The sequence below is a fragment of the Bacillus rossius genome, chromosome 2 (genome assembly GCF_032445375.1).
Source record: "Bacillus rossius redtenbacheri isolate Brsri chromosome 2, Brsri_v3, whole genome shotgun sequence".
In the NCBI taxonomy this organism is placed as follows: Eukaryota; Metazoa; Arthropoda; class Insecta; order Phasmatodea; family Bacillidae; genus Bacillus; species Bacillus rossius.
The window spans coordinates 78,460,757-78,487,117 of record NC_086331.1 but is presented as its reverse complement, the minus strand read 5'-3'; the positions used below and the strand labels follow the sequence as shown (position 1 = coordinate 78,487,117).

The 26,361-nt window shown below is 34.8% G+C and overlaps 1 protein-coding gene across 2 annotated transcripts in view; it reads right to left on the bottom strand.

Moving 5' to 3' along the window:
* LOC134529392 (AP-2 complex subunit beta) overlaps positions 1-26,361 on the bottom strand; it is a 150,697-nt gene that overhangs the window by 64,274 nt on the left and 60,062 nt on the right. For both annotated transcript variants that reach the window (XM_063363408.1, XM_063363407.1), the window contains 5 exons: positions 18,325-18,451; positions 16,739-16,866; positions 13,074-13,254; positions 9,332-9,603; positions 255-459 (listed from right to left, as the gene is read on the bottom strand). In XM_063363408.1, the coding sequence (XP_063219478.1) occupies positions 255-459; positions 9,332-9,603; positions 13,074-13,254; positions 16,739-16,866; positions 18,325-18,451 (913 nt within the window). The remainder of the gene's footprint in view (positions 1-254; positions 460-9,331; positions 9,604-13,073; positions 13,255-16,738; positions 16,867-18,324; positions 18,452-26,361) is intronic.

Here is a 26,361-nt window from a genome sequence, read left to right as displayed (position 1 = left end):
TGTCGTCCTTTATTTTCCTGTGTAGGTTGTATTTATTCGCTTGTATGTGTCGTCTTTTATTATCCTGTTTATGTTGTATTTATTCGCTTGTATGTGTCGTGTTTGTATTACTTGTTCTGTGCACACCTCTAAAGCTTCGGCCGTTGGTGTGCATGTCACAAATTTTAATAAATAAATAAATAATAAATAAATATCAAAGATATTAGGTATTTTCAACCAGCATCAAAACGACGTAGTAAGTATGTAGCTCTCACCAAACTGTCTAAACCACCACCAAGCAAATCAACTGGAGGTGTATTGAAGATGGAAGTCTGATGAGTTGGTATGCTTGGTGCTCCAATATCCATGCTAAGCAGGTCACCAATAAGCGAGTCCTGGGATGGGATTACAGCTGGCTGCTCGATGCCCGTGCTGGACGGAGCTGCTCCAGAGTCGAGGATGGCTTCCTGAGAACCCACTCTAAAAACCAAAGAAGACTTGTAGCATTTGCAATCCAGAAATAAAATCTTCTATGTAGTTACATTATAATACTTCTGACTATCACGAAGCACTAATTTTAACTTGTATACAATTAGCCTAGGTTTGACAGAAAACAATATCTAGAGTACAACAATTGGTACTATTTTACCAATAAACAAACCGTATTTACTCTCCCAAACTAAAATATATTTTTTAAAAGATTTTCTAACATACTATCAAAATTAGAAACTTTATTCTTGAATAAATTTTTGAAGTAAAATGGATTTGCTGAGTGTGCTACCATTTGAGCGTTGCAAAAGTTCTGATCGCATGAGGGCAATAGTTAGGTACGTGGTGGGGGAACCGGTAGAGGAAGAGTGTGTGTCAGTGGTGATGCCACTCCAATGCATGCATTATAATCTAATGGGAAGACGGCAAAAAAAAAAGTTGTAACGGCCAGAAGGGGAGAGGAAGAAAAGACAAAGCAGTGATGATACAGAATTCTCGTAACGCTGCTGGGGTATGTGTCTACTCCTCAGTTTTCATAACGGCTAAAAATGAGCTACCAAATCTCTTATTTTATTTAAAGTATCTACAATTTATTTATTCAAGTGGAACAGAGTTATATAATGTTGAATTAACTTTATATTTATCTTCATTTTTATGTGAATAGTGTGATTGAAAATGTAAAAAAAGAAAGACTTAAGAGGTCAGCTTTATAAGTATCATTTTTTTTGGTATGAGAACACCAGTTTGAAATGTCCAAAGGACTTGCAGACTTGTGAGATAGACTTGTTAACTGTAGTTTATGTTTGATTGAAATTTATTTTTGTTCTTTCATTTTATTCAGCTGGAGATTGCTATTTAACAACATGCCTAAAAATAATAAGGCAGAAGCACATAAGAGGTATTATCAAAGGCATTTTGGGAATAAACCACCAATAAAAAAATTCTAAAAATTAATCTCTATACCTAATAAGCAAGAAGTTTCACTTCTGTCACACATGGATTTCACGCACACATATTTTTTGTTACTTTTTACTATTTTTGTAGAAATAATGTATTCAGGAAAAGGGACTTTGATAGTTTTGCTTTTTTTATTGTGCCTCTAACTAGTAATAACTAGAGCCACGATTATATGTTAATGCGCAATAAAACGAAATAACACCGAAAACCGCTTGAAAACACGAAATAAAACGAAATTGTGCGAAATCCGCGATATGTCACGAAAGTTCGTCTATCCTGATTATTTACGTTCTTTTTTTCCATTCTGTAAGGACAATTCACTACCTTCAGCACAATCAAATATTTCTTACAGTAACTAGCAGCCATATATATTATATGCGACGGTGATTCATTATAGATTTTAAAATGAAGTCTCGGAATTAACGTAATATTTTCTTTAAACGGTAATCTTGTGTACCATAATAATTTAAGATGTTGATAACCATGATACAATGGCCGCCATTCACTTTCTGTAAATACAAAAATAACAAACGTCCAAAATATGTTTTTCTAAGATTACGTTTTTAATCATTAAAATATTACACACTAAAGCGCATTGCTTTTACTGTTTATTTAAAATAAAGTACGTAGGCTACGAAAATAAAATTAACCCTGCTTAACGTAAAGATTGTAAATAATAAATAGTACATGTTTATGTCGGTATTAATTTTCACGTATGTTGGTATTCGGTATGCGTTTGTATTCGCATCTATTCTCCATTGTTTTGATCTTTCCAGCACGGCAAGTTTTTGCGTATTGAGAGGTTAAATTCTTCCTATGTGATTAAAATTTTTTTTTTAATGCCTAAAACTAAGGTTTCTGCCAGTGACCGATCGAAAGAATTTTCCAGTGAAGGATTTTATATCAGTGATAAAATTTTAATGTGCAAATTCTGTAACTGCAGGCTAGACTACGAGAGACGCGATACGCTTGTGAAACATGTCGCGAGTGAGAAACATAAGCGTTTGAGGCAAAACTCATCTGTTAAACGAAATCCTTGTCTAAGAGTCTTTAATGCCATTAATTTTCGTTTCAACCCAAGAAATGTGAGTAGGGTTAGCATAGAAGATGCAAACCTACAGAAGTCTCTGCATAACTTGCCTTCCCATTGATACATTCATACATGGCTATGTTGCTTTCAAAAAAATAATTGAGGATGAACTTTCATTGACAGAAACAAGCCAAATTGATGTTGCAAAGGTACTTTGCTCCCTTAAAGGGGACTACAGTGAATTTGCTCAAGCCAGTTTAAGGGCAATCTGGTTCCCAACATCAAATGTTGATGCAAAACGTTCATTTTCCAGGTACTCACTGGTAGTTAGTGACAGAAGACAACGTCTCACTCCAGAAAATGCAGAAAATTTAACTATGATAGCATTTCAATAAAACCGTCTTAATAGTAAGTAACTTTGGAAGTGCTTAATTGTGTAATTTTGTAGTGTATGTGATTGTAATTAAATCGTGAAATTTTTAGTAGTTATTTAAAATTTTGAATTTATGAATTTGCAAATGAACTTAATTATCTATGAATTTGCAAATGAACTTAATTGTAATTAGATCATGAGGTTTTAGTGTTTATTAATATTTGTTTTAATAAATTTGCATATCGTACAGAAAAGCAAGAAAATTTTGCCGTGGGTATTTTGAGCAAAAAAATAAAGCCATATAACACCGAAATCTTTATTTCTTTACACCGAAATTTGTCTTAAAATAACACCACAAAATCTTGACTCTAGTAATAACACACATGTTCAATGGTAATGTATTTCTGTACCACCATCTAGCACATAACTGATCGTTTAGTTAAATTTTCATTTACTGTCAGTTAAAGGGCAAATTAATGTAATATGACCTAACTCCCAGATTTTCTCTTTACAAAATAATACATGATCTAAAATAAAAAAGTAATTTAAGTAATTAATACACATTTTATGTTTTTGGTCAATCCTTTGTAATTTAAACAAGCCTACTTTCCAACTACCCTGAAAAGTTTCTATATTTGTTGCCAAGACAAAGTTTGTAATTAAGATTAGTTTTATTGAACATAATACTAAAGTAATTAAATAATACTAAGTCAAGGTTTCAAATGAAAGGCCACAGATTTGAAACAGGAACTTCATGTTAGTGTCATACACTTAACTTGTTTAATAAAAAAAAATTCAAACATGTGTAAATGTAGCATGTCAAAGAATGTTAACTCGGTAAACAAATCCATATGAAGTATTTATATGTCACTAGTGTAATTTTTTCTAATACAGAACTAATTGATAGTAATGATGCACAGCACTAAAATGATACATCTTGTATATCTGATATTTAATGAAAGTGCCTGACTGCTAAATTTTTGTTTTTAAAAGATGATGTTACATATTTTACTACTGATTTCATGCCACCTTTTATTTTTTTTTTCACATGAAATTTGAAAATGAAATGTTTTAAGTGAAGATCTTTGCTAAATAGAAAATGATGGAGAAAATGTGAGCAATTACACTGCTATCCTTTCTTCTCTTTCGTTGACACTTTGAATTTTGATTATTTCATAGTTTAGGCTTGAAAATAATTTATCAATGTTTCAAAATATGTTGTTTATAATGTTTTGAACAAATACATATTCAGAAAATAATTTTTTTTAAATTACTGCGAAAATCGAAACGTAATGTGTTTAGGACTTAATTTATAATGGCATGAGAAGTAAACTACAATAGAACCTCATTTGTACGTACTGGGATTTATGAATTCCCACGATTAATGTACATTTTTTACTTTCACCATTATTTTCCCTACAGTATTAACATATTACTTTACCAGTTTACGTAAAACCATTTTCGGCAATTTACGTTGCAAAAGTGCTGCATTTAAAAGAAAACCATCGTAAAAAGTTTAGATGAAACACTAAAACTTTAAAGTAAATATTGTGAAGTTTATTTACTATACATTATTGTGAGTGGTCACAACACCTTCACTTGCAATTGTAAACAAACTTCATTTTCATTTCCAATTTTGTTTTTGCCATATGCATTGGTAAACCATACAGCCATAAACAAAAATTTTGGTGACACGAGCACAAAAATTATGTTAAAATCAAGATGATGTCTTCCAGTTTTCATCTCTTTCCCTTTTAAAATTTTAATGTACTATGCATTAAAACAGTTGTAAATGCAGCTGTTACATAAATAAGCAGTGGATTCTTGGGCCCTTATTTAAGTAAGATAAAAGATATAATAAACTTATGTATAACTCCATGTTGTAGGCACAGCACAAAGAGTAAAGACAAAGGCCAAAGAATCGCAACGAAGGCATTCATAAATAATATCAATATGTGCTGTGGTAGAAAAGAAAATACTACCGTTTGAGATATTGAAATATGTATTCTGTTATTGTAAAATGTTTCCTGTGTTACAACTCTAACCAACGGTGAAATGTTTTTAGAAATGGCATTGTTCATCTCGTGAAAACAGCTGTATTTCGCACCAAACTTGGTGTTTCTTCAAAAATGTTTGAATATCGCGAAAAACTTTATAAACTGGTGAATTACATCATTTTAAGCGAATTTCTCGGTTCCTACTGATTGATAGTTACATTTTACTTTTTCTTGACACAATTGACTCACTCATTGAACACATATATGAACCTTAATATAATGATAATGGTACATTAACATGCACACCTGAAACAAAAAATTATTCTCTAAAGTTTCAGCAATTACTCGAGCTTGTCTCAAATTTTAGTGACTTGACTCCAACTAAAAATTATCAAGTGGGGAATTGAATATGATATTATTACATAACTGGTCTAAACTTATCCCAAAAATTATAAGAAAAATTCCAAACTGCTTTTTTTTTTTTTTAACTTCCTGACATATTTTCCAATTATTATCCAAGATGGCAATCTGATACTATAAGTCGTTTACCAGTAATTGACCATTTTAAAGAGAAGTTATGTTAGGTACATTAAACAAAGGTAAAATTGTAAGTGGTTGGTTAGTGGTTAGGTTAGGGGTCATTCCATATGAAATCAACCAGAGGCCTTAACCTCTACACCTTAGATTTTCATGTTTTTTTGTATATTGGTAATATCAACTAAATACATTATAAATATATTTTTTCTAAAAAAAAATTTTGAGTAGTTTTTTTTGTATAAATTTTTGAAAATTGCAAAAATAGCCCTTTTTAGCAATGTTTTGGATCACTCAAATACTTGTAGGTTTCCAACTAATGGTGCTAGAAGGCTGTTTGACAGCTCATTTTAAAGGTCGTTGAATGGGCTTCAATTTGATGTGTAACATGACCAACTTTGGAAAAATAAATAATTTTTATTTGTTTTCAAAATTTTTAATATTGAATTTCTAAAAAACACCATTTTCGATTTTTTTTAAAAAAAAGTATGTTATTCCTACATATATTGGTTAGATTTGTGCCAAATTTCAAGGTGGAGAATCAATGGGATCATGAGTAAATAAAAATGAGAAGTTTAGTAGATACAAAGCACGTGATCTTGCTGAACAGATGTAGCCTAAGTTCAAAGCACATGATCTTGCTGAAAGGATGTAGCTTAAGTTATAACTGACAAAACATATAATTGCTCATGAAAAAACTCTGTTAAGTATATATTTAATTATTTACAGTTTTCACTTAGGTTGTGGCATACTTCGTTCAAGCAGGTGTGATGTCTCTACAATCTCTTTTTTAGTGAGTGTAAAAGTTCTGCCAGTTGCTGTACAAGGTTCAACCTTTTCAAGAAGATATTCAGTTCTAATGTCTAGTATATCGGCTCTTGGTGTTGGATAAAAAAAGGAAGCAGCAGGTCCTTTGGGATGTAAAAATCCGACTTTAACTTCATTATTCTCATTATTTTTTGCCAATATACATGCAAGCCACCAAAAGTTATCGTATTTCACAGTAACATGTTTTGTCAGTTATAACTTAGGCTACATCCTTTCAGCAAGATCATGTGCTTTGAACTTAGGCTACATCTGTTTTATCATATTGATCAAATGTTTAATCACAGAACACTGGATCAATGTAAGGTAAGATTTGTTATCCGTGTTTTATAATTTGTCAAAAAATTTTAGTCTATAAAAATAAAATTTGAATACTTTACTAAGTCAAAATTTTATGTAAAATTATGCTACTCTTCCTTGCTGCAACTATTTCTTAAGGCGGCATGGTATCTAAACCAGAGCTAAATGCATTAATTAAAAACTGAAGATTACTTGAAGCCAAAACTTCTGCCTTGGTAATTTCGAACATTTAATTGCTGCGGAAGAAACAACGCTCGAGAATTGACTTTTTAGGACGTCTGCTAATAAAGTTGGCAAATAACATTATGTAGGATTGTTGTTTTGCAGTTTTTCAATGTTGTCTTCCAAAAATCAATAACGTCCAACTGACGCTTAAAGCATTTATTTATCTACCATGCCCCCTTAAGCATCTACTAAACTTCTCATTTTTATTTACTCATGATCCCATTGATTCTCCACCTTGAAATTTGGCACAAATCTAACCAATATATGTAGGAATAACATACTTTTTTTTAAAAAAAATCGAAAATGGTGTTTTTCAGAAATTCAATATTAAACATTTTGAAAACAAATAAAAATTATTTTTGTTTCCAAAGTTGGTCATGTTACATATCAAATTGAAGCCCATTCAATGACCTTTAAAATGAGCTGTCAAACAGCCTTCTAGCACCATTAGTTGGAAACCTACAAGTATTTGAGTGATCCAAAACATTTCTAAAAATGGCAAATTTTGCAATTTTTAAAAATTTATACAAAAAAACTACTCAAATTTTTTTTTTAGAAAAAATATATTTATAATGTATTTAGTTGATATTACCAATATACAAAAAATCATATAAATCTGAAACATGAAGTTTCTAAATTAATTTTTCTTTGGTTGATTTGATATGGAATGACTAAGGTTAGGTTATCTTCATTAAAAACACTAAAAAATAGTAAAGATGTTTGGTTAGTTTAAGTAAGCTACATTATATTGGTAATACCAATAGTTCAAACAATATCTCAGGATTTTTAATGTAGCTAACCTAACTGATCATTTTCACAATATCAGATTATTTGTACTATGTAACCTAACCTCACCACTTGTGTCACAACACACTCATTAAGAATTATTGTAAAACATGTCAAGAAATAAAAAAAAAAAAGCTATTTGGAATTTCTCATTTTTACAGAAAAGTGGCTCTTTTCAGAATCACTCGAATAAGCCTTCGCATCCTTGATATTTATACCATAACTGAACATTTGATTATAATAAGCCTCAAACCAAACTTAAACATAAACCTTAAAAAAATATTAAACTTTCTTTATTTTTTTATTCTTGTCTTGCATAATCATTCTAAATTATAACATGTCTTAAAAGGTTTCCTGTAAACATAATATAGCATGCTTTGTACCATTGTAGATGTCTACCAGTTATTTATTGTTTTTACACTATATTCTTGCTGTAAAATACTGTTTTAAAGTTTCAATACTTCCATTAAAATTCTTTATGTAAATTGTAAATACACATCTACAAATATTAGGTATGAAAATATTTTATTTATGGATTAACTGTGAATGACATGTTTAGCTTGGAGAGAAAAAAAAAATGGTTATGAATGAAAAATAATGAGTACTGTCAGCCAAAGAAGTTTTGTTTACTGCAGTCAGTGATGCACCATTAAAATTTCGGCCACAAACTTATTTTTTCCTTCCAGTCACATATATGCCGCCTTTCTTCCCATAACATGATTTCCCATTTCCATATATCATATTAGGGGTTTTTCGCCGCCGTAGATAATCGCAACCACAAACCTTAGATAATCACCAAAATATCTATTTTTACAAATAAATGCACTTTCAAACCACATGCAAGATGTCTGTTGCCATTTAACAAACAGCAGGTTAACCAACATTGGAGTTTGAAGGAACTTTAGCTATGCAGTGTTGCCTTGCAGTATTGTCAAGTTTTGAATAAGCTGCCCATCATGCTTTTAAACACACATTTAAAAATAAATTCTTCATTGATTATTGGATGATTGTGGTAATTTGCACACACAATTTTTTAAAATGATACAGCTAATTCACAATTTTATAATGAATGGCCATTGAAGAAACAGTTACAATGCTGAAACAAGCTTACCTCAAAAAAATTCCCTGACCAATAAAAAAAAAATCCATGACTTTCCCAGGTTTTCCATGACTTGTTTCAAATTTCCTGACTTTCCCCAGTTTCCCAGTCTGTGGCCATCTTGTTTAATATGCAGTTCTCTTGGCCAAGAACTGAAGATTTCATGTTCGACTTTAAAAATAATTGGGAAGATAATTGTTTTCATGGTGTGAGAAAGTGAAGATGTAGTTATTGTATAAAAATGTCAGCATCTCTGATATTTTACTAAGTGTGGTGGGTATTTGTTCCTTATTGTTTCTATGGTAATGAAATAATATATGTAATATTCCCCGTTTTTATGTTTTAACCATTTTTTATACATATTTTTGTCCTGGTCCCTTGAAATACGAAAAAAAAAAAAAAAAAAAAAAACATTTGCTGCAGTACACACAGTTTTCTAACTTTCTATTGAACTGTGTCTAAATGATGGGCTCGAATAGGTTACTTAAACTGTTAAAACATTAAAAATGTTAAAATATCCAAAGCAATAAATTTTAAATGCATCAACTACCAAAGCTGCATGCACTACATGATTTACAGCTATATCAGAGACTTTTCCCTAATCTGAACTTTTCTACAAGTTACAATTTTATACTGTTGCCTTCAAAAGGGTTATAATAACTTAATCCATAGGCATGATTGCACTACAAGCAATCAGACACTTTGGAAGCATTTGATGTTTTGCAAACTATCCTCACCTTGCAGGTAACATCTTGCGTACTCCTGCTCCCCTGCCTTCGACAAAAGCATTCGGTGGTTTGTGGTACACGGATGCCAGGCTGGAAATGTGGCAGATCAACTCATCTAATAATGTTGGCTCCAGCAAATCGGTTTCTTCTGAGATCAAGGGCTTCTCTGCAAGAACAACTTCTTTGGCAGCTGCTGGATCGGTCGATAGCAAACGCCAGTAAATGAAGCCTCTGTCCCTTAAATCTGGGTTGTCTGAATCCTGAGTCGCCAAGCTTAGAACCTGTCAATGATGGGTTAGAAAGAATAAACATCGAAGATATATTTATTTTATAAGGTGGCATTTGTTATTCTACTAAGTAATTTTTAACACATTTTCGTAAATATTTTTCTTACAATTTCTGAGACATTTTATTTTCAAGACTTAACCACATACATTCACTTCCTGGGAATGTTTTGAGAAGTGTGGCAGCTATTGTAAAATTTAAGATTTTACCATGTAAAATTTAAAATTTAATCACTAATTTAATGCTAAAATAATTTGAAATATTTTTGTACCACAGCAAATTCCTCAACAATGTCATTTTTCAAGTTCTCCTTGCAGTAAACTACCAATTTGTCATACAGTTTCGAACAACTTTTATTTTCTGATTAAAATAAGTATGATAAAAATTCCTTAAATTAATTCATCCTTTAATGTACTAAGTCCAACTTTGATTTCAAACTTTTGTTAACCCCTTAATTGCCTAATCATTAAATGCACAGTGAATTTTTAAAGACTATAAAATATTTACCTTGAAGCCAGCAAGAAAAAGAGTTAAATAATTATTTTATTTTAAAATTTAGGTTGGCATAAGATCATTATTTAGTTCGTAACAAAAACAATTGGCAACTTTGTAAACAGAAAGTGTTTAGTTCGAGCAATTGGTATTAAGTGATTGAACTCTTTTACAATATTTATATTTTTTTATTTTAAAAAGGAAGTTTAAGATTAAGGATAGGTGATTAATATTTTGAGAGATTAATACTTAAGCATTAAGTGAAGTAGACTGCACGTTAAGACTTTAATGGTTTTGTGAAAAGACAGTTATGATGGCCACTGCTAAAGAGTGCGAGTGAGCTTGTGACGTATGCCGTGAAGGCAAGAGTAAGTCTGATTCCAGCCCCACGCAAAGAAAGGTTGTTGCGCTCCGCGCTCTTGTTTTTAACGGGTGTTTGAATTTAACAAGAAACATGATTTTATGTTAAAATCCAAAACGTGCTTCGGAAGAAGAGGTTTGAGGCGAGCTTTGGATGTATGTTTGGCATGTGGAAGAAAGTTACGCCTTCGGAAATTATCAGGAGCCCAATTTGGCGTGACATTCATTCCCAGATGAGCTACATAAAAAGGTTTGGCAAATTTTGTGGCCTTGACCATGAGTGCATAAAGCAGCATAAATTAAGTAAATAACCTTCACTGACCTTGTGAGAACTATCATTTATTAGCCAATGCATACCCGGCGAGTCTCCCCAATTCGATGAGTGACAAAGTACAGTAAACTCTTGATTATCCGTGTTAATTGGGACCTTCCGATGCCCGGATAATTAAATGCCCATAAAAAACCCGGATAATCCGTCTCACCAATTAAAAATGGTGTATTCTATGAGTACAAGCAAAAGCTTTGTATACAGTGTCCCAGCTTATTGGACCGTAAACAATACTGGCACTGTGTTTCCGCCATCCTTCTCCTGTCCCCTTTATTGCTACGGGAGGGAGAGCGGCTTCAGTCCCAACTCAGCATCTCCCTCTACCATTTTAACGACCTATTATCCGGGATCACTACAAAATAAGTGTGAACCACAGCACAATATTATACACCTTTTTTTCCCCCCTTCCAGCTATTGCATTTTATTTTTCTACCTCGCGCGGCAAAATATTGTTTCTTGTTAATTTCGCCTATTAAAATTAGGATGCACTTTACAGTCATAACTACGAGTATGGGATACTACGAGACCTTCGAAGTTACGAGTGTTTTGAAATGCACCGTCAGTTTGACTACGTAAATAGTAATCCTAAACTAATCTGGTTATTACGAGTGCTTCCTTGTTGGCTCTTTCGTAAGAAAGAGTGATTTAAATGGCATCTTCAAACAAGGAAAAATACCGTTAGTTGGAAGAAAAAAAAAGGTTCACGCAGTAAACAAAGGCTGCAAAGCGAGAGAGGGCCGTGGCTATGCTGGCGCCGGGGCTGTGGACCATGACTCGCACCTAGCTGTTGAGAAAGAATGAAGGCTGTTATTGGGTGGGGGTGTGAGGGGAGGAAGGGGTATCTGGTGGCGAACAACATGCTCCCTTTCTCTCTCTGTCTCTCTCTCACTCGCTCGGCGGTTTCAAGAAGCCCTCCCCCTCCCATTGTGTTACTGGCTGCTTTATTAATGTCTCGCACGGTTTGGATTCCAATTTCATATTCCTGTGCTAATTTCGCGGCAGTTTCTCCTTTTTTTAACCTGTCCACAACTTCTAACTTCTCTGCTATTGTCAGCACTTTACGTTTACTTTTACCAGACATGATTACATAAACAAATGTGCCTGGGAGAACTGATGTAAATAACTGCGTGAAAAATGCCTCTTCCAGCCATCAGGAGTGTGGGAAGGTAAAAGAGGTAGAGGGACTTTTTTTTTTTAGCGTGGTGGAGCGCTGTGAAAAGAAAATGAAAAAAAAAAAGGGGGGGGGGAGTTGAGCCAGAAAAGCGCAGCGCAGTCGCGGCGTAGTTACACCCGTCATTTTTTTCACAACTTCATAAAAAAATCAAGCACGGATAACCCGAAAACTGGATAATCCAGGCCCGGATAATCGAGAGTTTACTGTACTAGTCTAAATTCAAAAGTGTAACTTTTACCAGTGTTGGATAACATATATCAGCTGATGAATGAACATAATTATTTGATTATGAGCATAAAACTTTGCTGGAAAACTCACTCTCACGCATCGTATTTAAATTTTACTGCAAAAAAAAATGCCAGCTCAAGAACTTTGAAAAAGCATGTGAACTTTGAGGAATTTTAATAATTTAGTATTTAATCTGTATTTACGTTTTTTTATAAATTATCTGTTTAATGTTTGTATTAAACAGTCCACTACTCACGAATGAGTAGTAGCATTGTGAAAGTCTATTAAAAAGTTGGCCAATTTTAAAGTATTATATTTATGATGCTAATTTTAGCATATAGCATTTTAAATATTTTCTTTGCTTGTTCTAGGAAAAGCCTCCCAGAAATGTTTGATTGCTTTATGTTGGTTTTTAATAATTTTTTGTTAAGTATTAAAATTCTTGATTTAAATTTAATCTATTTCTTTAATTGGCTCTTTTGTAAACTTCTGCAGTTATAAAAATTGTATTTGATTTTGGGGAAAGGGCTCAGTAAGTTCAGCTTAAGTTAAAATAAAGACTTTTTTGAAAAGTTGCAGAAAAACAGGTGTGATATTTTGCTAATACTCGAAGCTGCTCTCTGCCGAGTGTCCAAATTATGGTATTTGACTCCAGTGGCAACGAGCAAACACAATTATAGTAAAAGATTCTAACTATGGCTTTAACAAAAATAACTGAACAATGTGTATAATATTTGTTAATGCTTTTTTGTGTTTTGGATAGGTGTTCTTAACCTCTTGCTTTTGAAGAGTTCATCCACATTCATTGAAGATAGTCCAAGAAGGCTTTCAAAGCAATTCAGTTAAACAGAAAAGTCACGCTTTGTGGTTTTGTGTATACATACCTGCTGCACTAATTCTTGGGTGTCTGTAGGCCGCTTGAGAAACAGTTTCACAATAGCAGTCAAGAGCTGCAGCTGTACTTGTGTATTCTCATCATGGAAACCTTCAAGGAAACTTTCTAGTAGTTCATCAGCATTATCAATTCTTTCTGCATATTCTCCAATGATCCAAATCATTGAAGCCCTAGAAAAAAATACCAAGAATAGTTTATCATAAATTGTTTGTATCTGAATAATTAGCATGTGCAACATTCCAACAGTTATAAATTCCAAAGAAATTAAGATTTAAATCACTCCAAATTCATAAAAAGTAATTTTTTTTTTCTGGTTTCACTATACCAATATGCACAGGATGAGACCATGAAGGTCCATAACTAATAAATAGTTGAAATAAAAAGTTAAAAAATGTTGCAGTTAAAACATAGCATGAATATAATAAATCACAGGTGAATCCATCAATGTGAACACATTGCAATTATTTAAATCAAAATTAAGTCTAATATTCTGACTAAGGGTCACAGTACTCTAGTGGTAATATCACTTGCCTACAATTAAGGCTATCTGGATGCAACTTCTAGAAATATTCTCAAGTAAACATGGTGGACATTGTCATGAGCAAATGGCTTATCAGAATGCTCCAGTTTCCTAAGCCAACATCAAATGTGTCCAACAGACACTTAAAAATGAAAGGTTCAATTTAATTTTCACTTCATTGGATAACTATAAAGCAACAGAGTAAAATATTGAATATGAGTGAAGAAGAGATGGGGAAATGTAAAGAGATGAAAAAAGACCAAGAAGAGGAAGAAAGACCAAGAAGAGGAAGAAAAACCAAGAAGAGGAAGGAAGACCAAGAAGAGGAAGGAAGACCAAGAAGAGGAAGAAAGACCAAGAAGAGATGATGAGAACACGAGGAATAATTAAGATGGTACAAGGAGAAACTAAGTGTACTCCAGACAAGATTCAGAAGATTCAAGATGAGGAACCAGGAAGAGATGAAAACGAGCTGGGAAGAAATACTGTGTCAACAAGTAGCTGCCAGAGGAGTAGAGTGAAAAAGAGAAGAAAAAAGTAAAAAGTTGGAAGGTAATGAGCAATACTTTCAAGAGTATAGGGCCCATCCAAGGCAATGGTCAGTCTGGCTTAGGCAGCTGGCAGAACAACATGTTGCATCTGCGACACATAAGTGTCATCGGATGATGAGAGAGGCTACATCTGCTGCGAGAGAGGGACATCTGGTGAGGCTGTACAGACCGCGATGGAGGAAATGCAGGTGGCCTAAATTTGCATAGGATGGGGACACCCAGGAAAAGATGTGTTACCAGTTCGGGATGAACAGGTTTAAGGAGGGGGCAGTTTACAAACGCAAGAGACAAGACCGCAATGTGCGCCAGGTTCAAAACGGGCTGGCGGCCATTGATGTCATACACTGTCCATTGACATAAGACATGCTACGCGTGCCTGGCTGGATTACAAGGTTCCTTGCTACCCACCCCCCTCCACTCCCTGTACACATCCCACCTCAGGCTATTGTCACCTTTAGCGGCATGGGAATTCTGGGCTTACAGAGGCCACTGCGAGGCGTGACGCGAATAAGCGTCGCTGTTTCAAGTGTTTTGGGCATCGGGTCGGTCCGGGATGATGTGGCACCTCACAGCTGCTCTCGTCCTTTCAAAGACACCACGGGTATATAAGCTATGACACCGGCCTCTGTGGGAGTTCTGAGGATTTGGAGAGTTCTGAGAGTAGGGGAGAGAGTATTCCCCTCAGGGAGTGATACTGGCAATACCCGTGCGACCAGCGAGAGGTGAAGTGGGCAAGTGGCCCTTGGTGAGTAAACCAGACCTATCGGAGGCGATACCTGTGAAAAGGCCTTGCGAAAGTCAGGTGCGACAAGCGATAGTTGAGGACTGTGCTGCAGCGCGGTGTGGGTGAGTGTGCAAAGGAAGTGGACAGGCGGACAGAAGAGCAAGCCACTGCCAAGCCAAGCTCTAGTGGGAAGTGTTAATGTTTCAATGATTAATGTAAGACTAATTGTTGTGGACAGAAATCTTGAGTGCAGTAATTAAATTTATAGTGTAGACATTAGTAATAAATAAAACTGTACTAATTAATTGGGCTATCCCTTACGAACAGAGTTTTCTCCCCACTTTATACTCGTAACAACATATTCTTAAAAGCTCAGTCTCATAAAATGGAATGTATTTTAGTTAAATGTCTCATCAACATTGATGTCATTTAGAGACAAATGAGAGGCAGATTGGTGGGCTGTAGCAAGCAAGGGAAGCAGGAATATCACAACAATGACAAAACACCGAACAAGGTCAGAAATCTTGCCCGTTCTCAAAGAAAAGAAATACAGATTAATCAGCCAAATAAAAGTGGTGAAATGTAAGTCTACAGACTTGTGAATTTAAAAATTAAAACACCTCACAGTATGATTAGGGTTAAATTTCAGAAGTTATTTCATGTTCTAAATATAATGGTAATATTACAATAAGTAACAAACCAATTAGCACACTAGCAATTTTTCATGTGTGAAAAATCTGCAAGTGTTAACTTTTTCTTTAAAAATCGAAGTGCTATTTTTGCAATATTTATACAAAAAATTATTTGTAGACTTTCCCAAATCACTGTACAGCTTTATAATCAATCCAAAAATTATTAATAAAAAATGTACATTATTGTGTGTTGACACACAACAAATAAACAGGAGCACAACATTTGGCCTAAAGGCATTTGCACCAAAAAAATTTTCTGTGCTTTTAAAAACCCAGACAGGCATTTGTCTTAAATATATTTTTCTATTACAGGTATTTGCACTAAAATCTTAGTTTCATATTTGAACATTAACTCCAGCTTTTCCACTAAAGGAATTTACCCTACTACGTTTCTATTTCAACACTCAGGCCTGCCATTTGCCCTCAAAAATTCTTCCCTCTTCTTTATCTTGAGAACCATCAACACAGGTTATAGCCTAAATGTTGTAATATACAGTTTGTAGTGATGCTTTTGTAGACTGACTGCAAATGGTAGAAATTTTCATGAAATTTCTAAACAGTTTGTAGTTCAGTGTTTCGTTACTGAGGTGATTATTGGACTACAGCATGTTTCCCCCAGTAGAGGGCACAAGCGGAGTTGATGGTTCTAAGACTTCATAAAAGAAAGTGCAGCCATCATAAATTTAAGAATTATAAAACTTTGCACATCTTCAAACAAAACCTTTTTATAGGTTAAAAAAAAAAGTGTTTCATTAAAACTATTAGACCAATGTCATAGTAGTTTACTTAATTTCTACATGATTTAAGTGGACAGTTTTTACCTACTTATATTAAACATGCAACTATAACCTGAGTGATACATCAAAAACCCAAACACAAGTTAGCAAAAGGCTGCCGGAAATTTTACACAATTACATTCTATTTCAAAACATTTCATTACTTTCCTGATAAGTTCTCCACTTTCATTATTTTTTTGTGACTTTTGTGACTAGACATTCTGTATACAATATTTAGAAATGACAGTAAACTACTTTAAGATCTATACATCCAATTAAAAAAACTTTATGCCTATCACATATTTTGAAACCATGTAAATTTTCCATGTGGGACTTAAATAGAGAAGATATGGGACTATAAATCATGAGTCCTTATTGTTCAGCATCATACCTTGCTTCAGGTTCATCCAAAGTGTCCAAATTTTCACACAAGGTGGAGATGATGCTTTCGTATTTGTTAGGATATTTACGGAAAATATCTTTTATCACAACTACTGCTTCTTGAACCACATAGTTGACCTGGAATATATTTCAAATTATGGTCCCTTTTGACTACTTAACACTATATCTTCAACCAATTACTGTCAACAATTGAAATAAATTTTTAACTTATGAAATCTGTTAGGCAAGCAACATAAAAACTGTATATTTTTTTTTTTTTCATGTACAAATACAAAGGACAAAGGCAAATTTTTTAAACAATAAAAACTATAGGAATTACAATGAACAGTTTATTTCATAACTTACAACTTATGCTTCCAAAATTCTAATTACATTATGCAAGTTTTGCAAAATGTAACAAATAGCAGGGTGCTGGGAGGGGGGGGATTTTTTTTTGATGCCCAAGAATCAAACCTTAAATTTTAAATTCATTCTCATGGAAAAATGTGATTTTCCCAATAATTTTTACTATAAATTAACGAATTCAAAGAATTTACCCCAATTTTAGAGAATAACTTAGTGTGTATAAAAAACTAAGTGAATGGTATCCCAAATGAATTAAGAAATGCCTGGAAAGTCAAAACATTATTATAAATTAAATTCATTCTTATTACAATCTAAGTTGTATTTTTTTACTGTGACTGATTCAATAGAAAGCAGGTAAAAAAAAATACACACAAAAAACTACTATATTCATTAACAATTTCCTCAAATTTGGTAATTTTGTTTAAATCTACAACTGAACTACAGATACCAAAAACACATCTTAATCAATTTTCTTAAATTTATTGCTATTTAAAAACTAAATACTATTCTTTGAAACAGTGATTTAAGAGTATTAAAATACATGAATTTGATGATCAAATAAATTAAAGGCAAACCACTGATACTTAAATTATACTCCTAAAAAAATAAATAAGAAATTTTTTTTCTGAAGGTTAAAATCACAGTATATACTTATGTTTCTATGCATCGTCCTGCATCAAAATTTTGACAGCATGGTACAATATATTGTGATGCTCTCTGCATTTGTACATTAACAACCATAAAGTTAATATCAAAATATTAAATGTGGTTCTGCAAGATTATTTACTCCACTAGTTTTATACATGCCAATTAAGTAAAAATTTTCAGCCCTAGCTCAAATTATTAAAAAAAAAAAAAATCTACTTATGAAAGTCACCAAAAATGCATTCCTGAAGTTGGTGGTCAAATGTACTCATTAACGTTAACTTTTATATCTGTTGTGATTAAAATATATTAAGCATATAAACTCAGACTAGCTATGGCCAGTATTCCAAGTGAAAAAAAAAACACCTCATTGGTAAGAGCAATGTCAGGCATTGCAGATTATGTGAAGATAAATAATCATTTCCTTATTTGTACATGTTCATGCTTTTTAAAATATTTTTCAAAACACTTGAAACATTATATATATATATATATATAAAAAAAAAGTTTTATTTAGGTTTGTACATTATTTATTCCAATGTTACATTTTGCTATGACAAAGAAAAATTTGTAAATCCAACCAACCTTAGTCTGAATAAGATCAAGAAGTGTTGAGACACACCGCTCAGCTGATTGCTCCACTTTGATAGCACAGCGCCCAATAGCACGAACTGCTTTGCGTACAAAATCAACATCCACCTCTGTAGCATACCTGAAATAAAACACAAATATAATAGCTATTTAAGGACATTTGACTAACACATTACCTGCTTAACAGTATAAAGTATTTGTTGTGTTCTACACCTAACCAAACTCAAGATTGTCTTTATTTCCATTTATCGTGGTGACCGTTACATCGCATCCATTTTCCGTGCAGCCCGGACATACACAACACACAAGTCTTTCACCACGTTGCCAGATATTCACACCCTAGCTAACAACTTAATCTACCTAAATACTCCACTCAAACCAAACAGACTCAATACATAACAGTATTGATTAATGGCTATGGCTTACCACAGCAATTTATAACTTATACAACAGCTACTACAGATATAAAGACAACTAAACTAACAATCAATCAATAGGCAGAGAATATAATCACAATACTATTAATGAAACCCATCACTGCTGATATGTGTGCATATAATATATGCTGCTCCGATAAAAAAATGACTAGTTCACACTTGTCATCCATTGAAACAATGTTCAAGCATTACCAATGTGTATCCAACATTTAAGTTCAAAGATTAATATTTAAATAAGAAAAAAATATAGTTATTAGTGATGACATCACTGGCCATCATAAAATGTAAAGAAATGAACAGTTATGCAACACACAGGAAAAAAAAACTACCTATGTTTGTTGATTTTTTGGATATAAAACTGTAAACAATTGTTCTAGGCAAAATGATAGAAAACCATTACTATTTACATTAATTCAACTCAAATAAACTTATCACTTATTATAAAAATTAAAGTTATATTTATGTTCACAAGACAAATATGTAATAATGAATTATGATTAAGGTTTAAGTTGCACATTTTCACCTTTATAGTACTTCACGAGTTTTAAGCTTCAAAGAGGGTCCATGGTGCCATGACTAACATGTGATAAACATCAGCAGTTTTATCCTTGGCTTTGAACTTACTTTAATTTTTATTTATTTTTGTATTTTATTGTTTTATTTTTATTTATTATATGTTATTAATTTTAATTTAATTTAGGGGCATAGATTGACTACCAAAATCATTTATCAACATCTTGAAGGTTGTTTATTACAAATTTTGGCCATATTACATTTTATACAGGCTTACACTATGGTCACTAAAATGTTTTCCTAATTTTTACTAAACATGCTTGCCAGTAACTGTGAAAGTTGTCATGACCACATTTCTGGATCATATGCACAATAAGTTTTACTGAAATAGTTGTACTAGCAAGAAGACAACCTCAATAAGAGACATTATTCTGTTTTCCTATTTTCTCTGCATACCCAAAACTGCATGGAACTTATATTTACACTTTTTTATAATGATCCCTTGAGAAGCTTTAATAAGGTGCTTCACTGTATTTTGAATGCATCAAATACTGAAGCTGTTTGGGCTGTATGATTAGGAGCTATAGCATTTACTGTGCCAAAAATTCCCTCGGATTAGCATTTCCAAAACCTTTTGCTTCAATTTAAATTCACTTTGTTTCTCCTAAATATTTGTCATATTTAAACTTTTCCCTTCTAAGGCTCACTCCCATTTAAACTTTGCCAAGCTGCTGGCAGTCCCAGGGATGCCAACTTCTGAGTAGTCTCATCAGTAGTCACCCCTCCTCGCCAATGGATCATCGACCACACTTTGTAAGAGAGGGGTCCGGAGACCCACCCCCGGAAAAATTTGAATTTCAAGGTGTAAACTGCTCTTTACGCAGTTTTTGTATCTGAATATTAAATATACTATCAGTTGGAAATTTGCTATTGTTTTATAATATTTCAGGTTAAAAATTATACACATTGGTAGCCTTGAGGGAAAGAGAGAAAACAATGAACACCTTAAGTGCTATCTGCCCTCTAAAACTCACAAATGACCAAAATTATTTTTTTGTATATATACAACGTACATGCAAACACAATGAGAGACCAAATAAATCAGAACACTTAAAACATGGTACATTACATTTACTTGCACTCACAACTAAAATATCTCATTTATGGCTAAATTATAAATAAAAAATTGCAAGCTCACCTCAACAGGAATTTCTGATCACATATTTCCGAAAGTTATGAAATAGGCCTAGGCCTACTATTTTTTTTTTTTTAAGTTGTACACTCATTTCTGGAATGTCTATATACATTTAACTTATATACACACACATATATACAAAATCGTCTAATTTCAGCAGTGTGCCAACAAGTTAATTTATAAATCCTCCTTATGCACCCCTCCTTGCTTCAACTGGTTAACAGTAGCATGCTTAGCCATTTCTAGTTGCTTCTTGGAAAACTTCTTTTTGTAACATTTATCTCCGTGTGCACCCATTTTTATTTTTTCAACCATTAAAGCATTTAATGTCTCAGTTCCAAGATTTGCACGAAAGTCAGTAGCATTTTGCCTTACTATACTGAAAATACGCTCTGTCGCAGCATTGCTGTGAGGAACTAATAATATGGTCAGCATAGGTTTTGGGAGAACCTTGTACTTAACACTGCCACTCGCATCTACCAATTTGGAGATTTTTCCCCAACATACGTCCATTTTTGGTGAACCTAGGATTTCTTGATTTAGTTCGTCAATCTGGTACCTACTGAATTCAAGCTCTATTTCATCCATCTCACTTTAATTGACAACCCCAGGAAATTGAGACATAAGATACTCTACAGATGAAAAGTTATTCTCTTTCTTAAGATTGACATCCACTATCTCAGTGTGTTTCAAAAATTTATCCTTCATGGGCAGTTTAGAAATCATATAGTCACAAGCTACAACAAAAAAAATTCTGACAGACTCATAAAATGACTTCAACTGTGATGTAGAAAGTATTTCTTCATTTTCCCTTAAGTAAACTCTTGCTTTGGCTCCAATCACAAGGTTTTCATCTGATTTCTGATGCCGTTTTTTTAACTGTACCTCAGTTATGTCAGAATTAGTTGAAACAACTGCATCCGGTTTCATGAAACGAACCAACAATCTGTGAACAAGGCCAACAGTTCTCTGCTAACAATGTGTATGGATGGAGCCTCAGATTGCAACTTTACATTGCAAGAAGTGAAAGCGGGTAATACACTACTAAGAAACAAAAAGTACAGCTTGGTGAGAGGAGATTTCAAATGTTCCTTACACTTAAGAAACGAGAATTATGGCTATCGTTAACTGACTCATCTTCGACACCAAACAACTCTAACAATGCATCCCACTGTTCCAAAAGTCTGTTAATAGCATCCAATAATGACAGCCAGCGGGTCGAAACATATTTCAAAATTTTGTGTGTTTTCAAACCACACAGCTTTTGGCAAGCAACTAATTCCTTTTTCCTCTTTGAGCTTTTTTCAAGGTAATAGTAAATGTCAACAACTAATGTTTCGATGTCACTCTCCAACTGTTTTGCAGCCTTCTGGGCACAAATATGCAATAAATGGCACACGCAACCTTGAACTACTATGCTAGGATTTGCTGTTTTCAAGAAGGATGCTACTCCTCGCAAATGCCCTAACATTGTATTACAATTGTCACTGCCAAATGCCACACAATTTTTCCAAGGTATATTTTTTGCCTTCATCTCTGAATCAATAACAGAGAAAATTCCTTTTCCAGTGTTGTCGTCTGTTTCTAAAATGGAGAGCAAAGCAGTTACTATTTCTCCTTTAGAACTGTCAAAGTAACTAACCAAAATGGGGTAGAGTTTAACACTATTTTGGTCTGTACTGCCATCAGTTGCCATGGAAAACTTACCATGTTGCAGGATGGAAACAACATCGCGTGTTGTATCTTGCGCCATCGACTTGAGAACTGCAGTTGTTTTAGTACGCGCACATGCATATTTCTTAGCAATTGTAGAGTCCGGAAACATGGCCCTAAATAAATCTCCGGCGTGGTCTGCTGATGATAGTGGTAAATTATGTTCTACTATAAAACATGTAAATAGCATTTCCGTTTTCATGATGCTGTGAGAATTCTCTGTCTTGGTAAAAAACGAACTTAATGATTTCGTTCCCGCCTTAACCTTCGCAAGTTCGATGTGTTTCTTGGAAGCGATGTGTCGCCTGCAATCATCACGGCCTCCATGTTTGACTGAAAAGTCACAATTACACACGGTACAAAAAGCACTATGTTCCGACACCTCGCTGGTTTTCAAACATTGCCATTCGCGTGCATACTCAGTCCGAAACCGCTGCGCTGTGACCTTTTGTCTTTTCGTGGTCGTGCATTCATCGCCCGACATGGTTGTTGAATATTTACTTCGCCTTATATCATGACTAATTTATTTTAACAACCACTGTTCCACATTTCAACAGATAACGCAAACACAAACTACAACCGGCAAAGGCAAACTAATACTGGCAACCGGGTGTAAACAACAATGTCCCGAACTGAAGTGCGTGGCAACAGTGCAAGTAAGTTAGTCGCTTAGTGAGTATGGTACGCTCGCCGCGTAAGACAGGTACGCACGTAACAGAACATCCTGGAAACTACTGCCACGAGTACCGAAACATCGGTACGTCTACGCATCACTTTAATGGCAACGCTGCACGGATAGCGACGCGTGCGCGCCAGCCTTGTGAAGGTGAACTACACAAAACAAAGAACGCAATAAACATCTTCGCGATGCCTGGCCTGTAGTCCGCATTCTTCACTAACAAATGAATACAACGTAATTAATAAATACATAAAACAAGGAACACGGCTCTCAGAAAAATGTTTGTCTGCCGATTAAAAATTTACTGAACGCCAAAAAAGAGGACTACTAACTAATTTGCCGCGCATCCGTAGTCAGCCATACACCGTCCGGAGATTCGTAGTTTACATACTCTGTCCGTAGGAACTACGGAGAATCCGTAGACGTTGGTATCCCTGCAGTCCTTTCCCAGGCTCCCTCAGCACAGGATAACTGTGTCCAGCCGACTCTGCTGGACAGACTTTAGTTCCCACCGGCCAGAACACGCCCTGGCGTGTTATCTAGCACCTACTGATCCATTCTGTCACAAACTCACGTTTTGTTCTGTGCTTCGGCAAGCTTCTCAGGGTCGGCTTCCGACCTGCGGTAGGCGAGTTAGGTCAGGCCTCTCAGCCCAAGTTACACCCCGGCCAGGCACGTAGCCTCGGGCCGGAGCCCCGTTTTCCCACTGACTGTGCAAACCCCCCCCCCCCCCCCCTCCTTACACCCCCATCACTGTTCCGAGAAGTGCTCCTACCAAGGTTTTCCTTTTCGCAGCTATACCGCAAACGATACCTCTCGGTGGTATCGTAAACTAAAGTTTAAATCTCAATTCTGTCTTTACTCGCCTGAGCACAGCACATTCACGCTCTCTGCGACCTATGTCTCGACCACGAGCCCGTCTACTTCCCCAGCCTCTCGTCTCGGAGTGCCAGTGTCGCCCCTTTGGTCGTAGCTTATGTGCAGTGCCTCCACCGCGATCTCTCGTGGCGGCCTCAGCAACCAACTGCACTTAGTTCCGTAACTCGCCACGAGAGTGCCCCCCGTCCCAGCCTGTTACACCCCTCTACGAGTTACCCCTGGACTGCCGTCCACCTGCTTCCCCCGGTTGATGCATAGGCCCCTAACTGACAGGGTACCAGCCAATCAGAGCCCTGGATCCCCCTCTTCTTTGCCCCCAGGCGCCTTTCGGCATTTTAATGTACTGCGCTTCCCATGAGAGGAAGTCGTCCTTCTGTCTCGACCGAGCCCAGATCGTGTCCTGGAACGTCGTCCGCGAATTATTTCGCTAGTTAAATTTTGTTTCCAGTGATGTCTCCAGTTGGCTACTTAGTATGTAGTCTCTTTTGACCCGGGAGTGTTCCCGAAATATTGTATTTTCATTCTTGATTTTAAGCAGTATTCGGTAGTGCCGGAAGTGTATAGTAGTTCTGCTCGACACCCGCGGTCGTGTCACATTTCCTGCATGGATTAATCTGCGAGTTGCAACCCACGATGGGGGTTTAAGTACCACCCCGGGCGTCTCCCGAGTTCCAAATTCAACTACAGATGCAACCCTTGCTACCAGCGACCCTGCAGCGGGCTTCTCTTTCTTCTCGGCCACCATTGTTCTCCTTCTTGACGACATGCGCCAGCCAACAGGACTATGAAATTAGTCTGTAATCACTGTTAAGGACAATAACATTGTTCTGTTACAACAAAAATTGTAAATGACAGCAGTATCGAAATTGATCTGGTTTTGTATGATTAAATAATAATATTATTTCAGAAATAATTTAATATAAGGGTACAAGTGGAGTTGGTATGGTTATAATTCGATATTGTATCCTACTTTTTATAATGTATGTTAACTTCCGTTGGATCCCCGGCCGGGCTAGGATAAGGTGCAACATTTGGTAACTTAATGAGAGAGTAACTTCGTAATCACACAATTTCAATTATATTCAAATGAGGTATAAACAAGTTTAAATTAAGACTGTATTGTAATAATGGAAATATCTGTGTAACAAAAAGAGGGAGAAATAATTGTATCTAATATATATAATCCTATGTCAACAATAAAATGAATATGCTTATAAACTAACACCGTAGTCTTTAAGATTTTTTTGCCTTGTCGATCCTCAAACACTCAACCTGTTCTCCAGTGAGTGCTCTAAATTCATCTTGTTTCCACTCGTGTCACCTCTGGGAGATGCTATGGTATTAGGGCTCGCTCCCAACTTTTGCTCAGTGCTTCCAAGCTTTTGCATTTAAGTACTTATAGAAACATGTGATACACGAGTTGGTTACATTACTTTCCCTTAATTTACCATTATTTTCTACTGGTCACTTGAAAAATAAAAATTAGGGGTTCTGGTATTAAAATGAAATTTATTGAATGCTACTTAAAACAGATATACAGTAGAACCTCACATATCCGACCATGACGGGACCGGGCCATGGTCGGAACGGCCAAAAGGTCTGATATCCATAGGAGCAAAAAAAAAACGCCTTTCCCAGCTATACAGTTTGTACAGTAATACAACTTTATTTGTAAAAATGTTGCTGTATACATTTCGAACATTTACTGTTGTTAAATTATAGATGATAAGATGAATACAATGTAAGCAAACCTTATTTAAAGAATTCAGTAATGTATTTTTGTTTCAGTTTTGCCAAACTTGATTTTGCGGAAGTGTCCCTCCACTTTTTTTGCCCATAATACGTTACGTTACGTTAAAAAACATAGAACAGTACAAGATTATAGTACGAGCACATTCTACACCAACAATCACGTCTGACCTTACAGTTTGCGTCACTTTTTCAAGTCTGAACAGGCTCGCCAACCACGGAGACTAGGTCGGATATCCGGAGGAGTCGGTTGTGGGAAGGTCGGATATGAGGGATTCTACTGTAAGTGGAATTTAGTACTTTGTAATTTTACTGGATTCACTCAGTTTGTATACGTTCATTGAATAAAACACTTTGCTAATCCAAAAATTAAAATAATTAACTTTTACTTGTCTTTGTAAAGTTTTCTTTTAGTTCAATATTGTGATGGGCAATTTTACAACCACATTAATAATTTAAAAAAATTTATTTTAAAGCCATACATATTGATACTACTTTGATGTAAAATAATAGGGGGGAGGGGGTTGTGAATCCGATGTTTTCCGAAACCAACCCCAAATCAAATCCCCAAATTCTAATCTAACAATATTTGGGGTAAACAAAAATAATTGCAAATTGCAGTTTCAATATTATTTGCATATGTAGGTTGAATATGAAAAAATTAAATTGTGAATATTTACAAGCACAGCTGTTTTAAGTAGTTATAGTTTAAAGTGATTTCTTTATCACCAACTTTAAGAGGCCACTCCAGTGTTTCAGGGGCACTACGCAACCCGCGTTAACCTCATAAGATTCAATGCTATTTTCATTCTGCTTATAACTAATTAACTAATATAGATTTCGAAATGATGCTTGTTTGATATGTA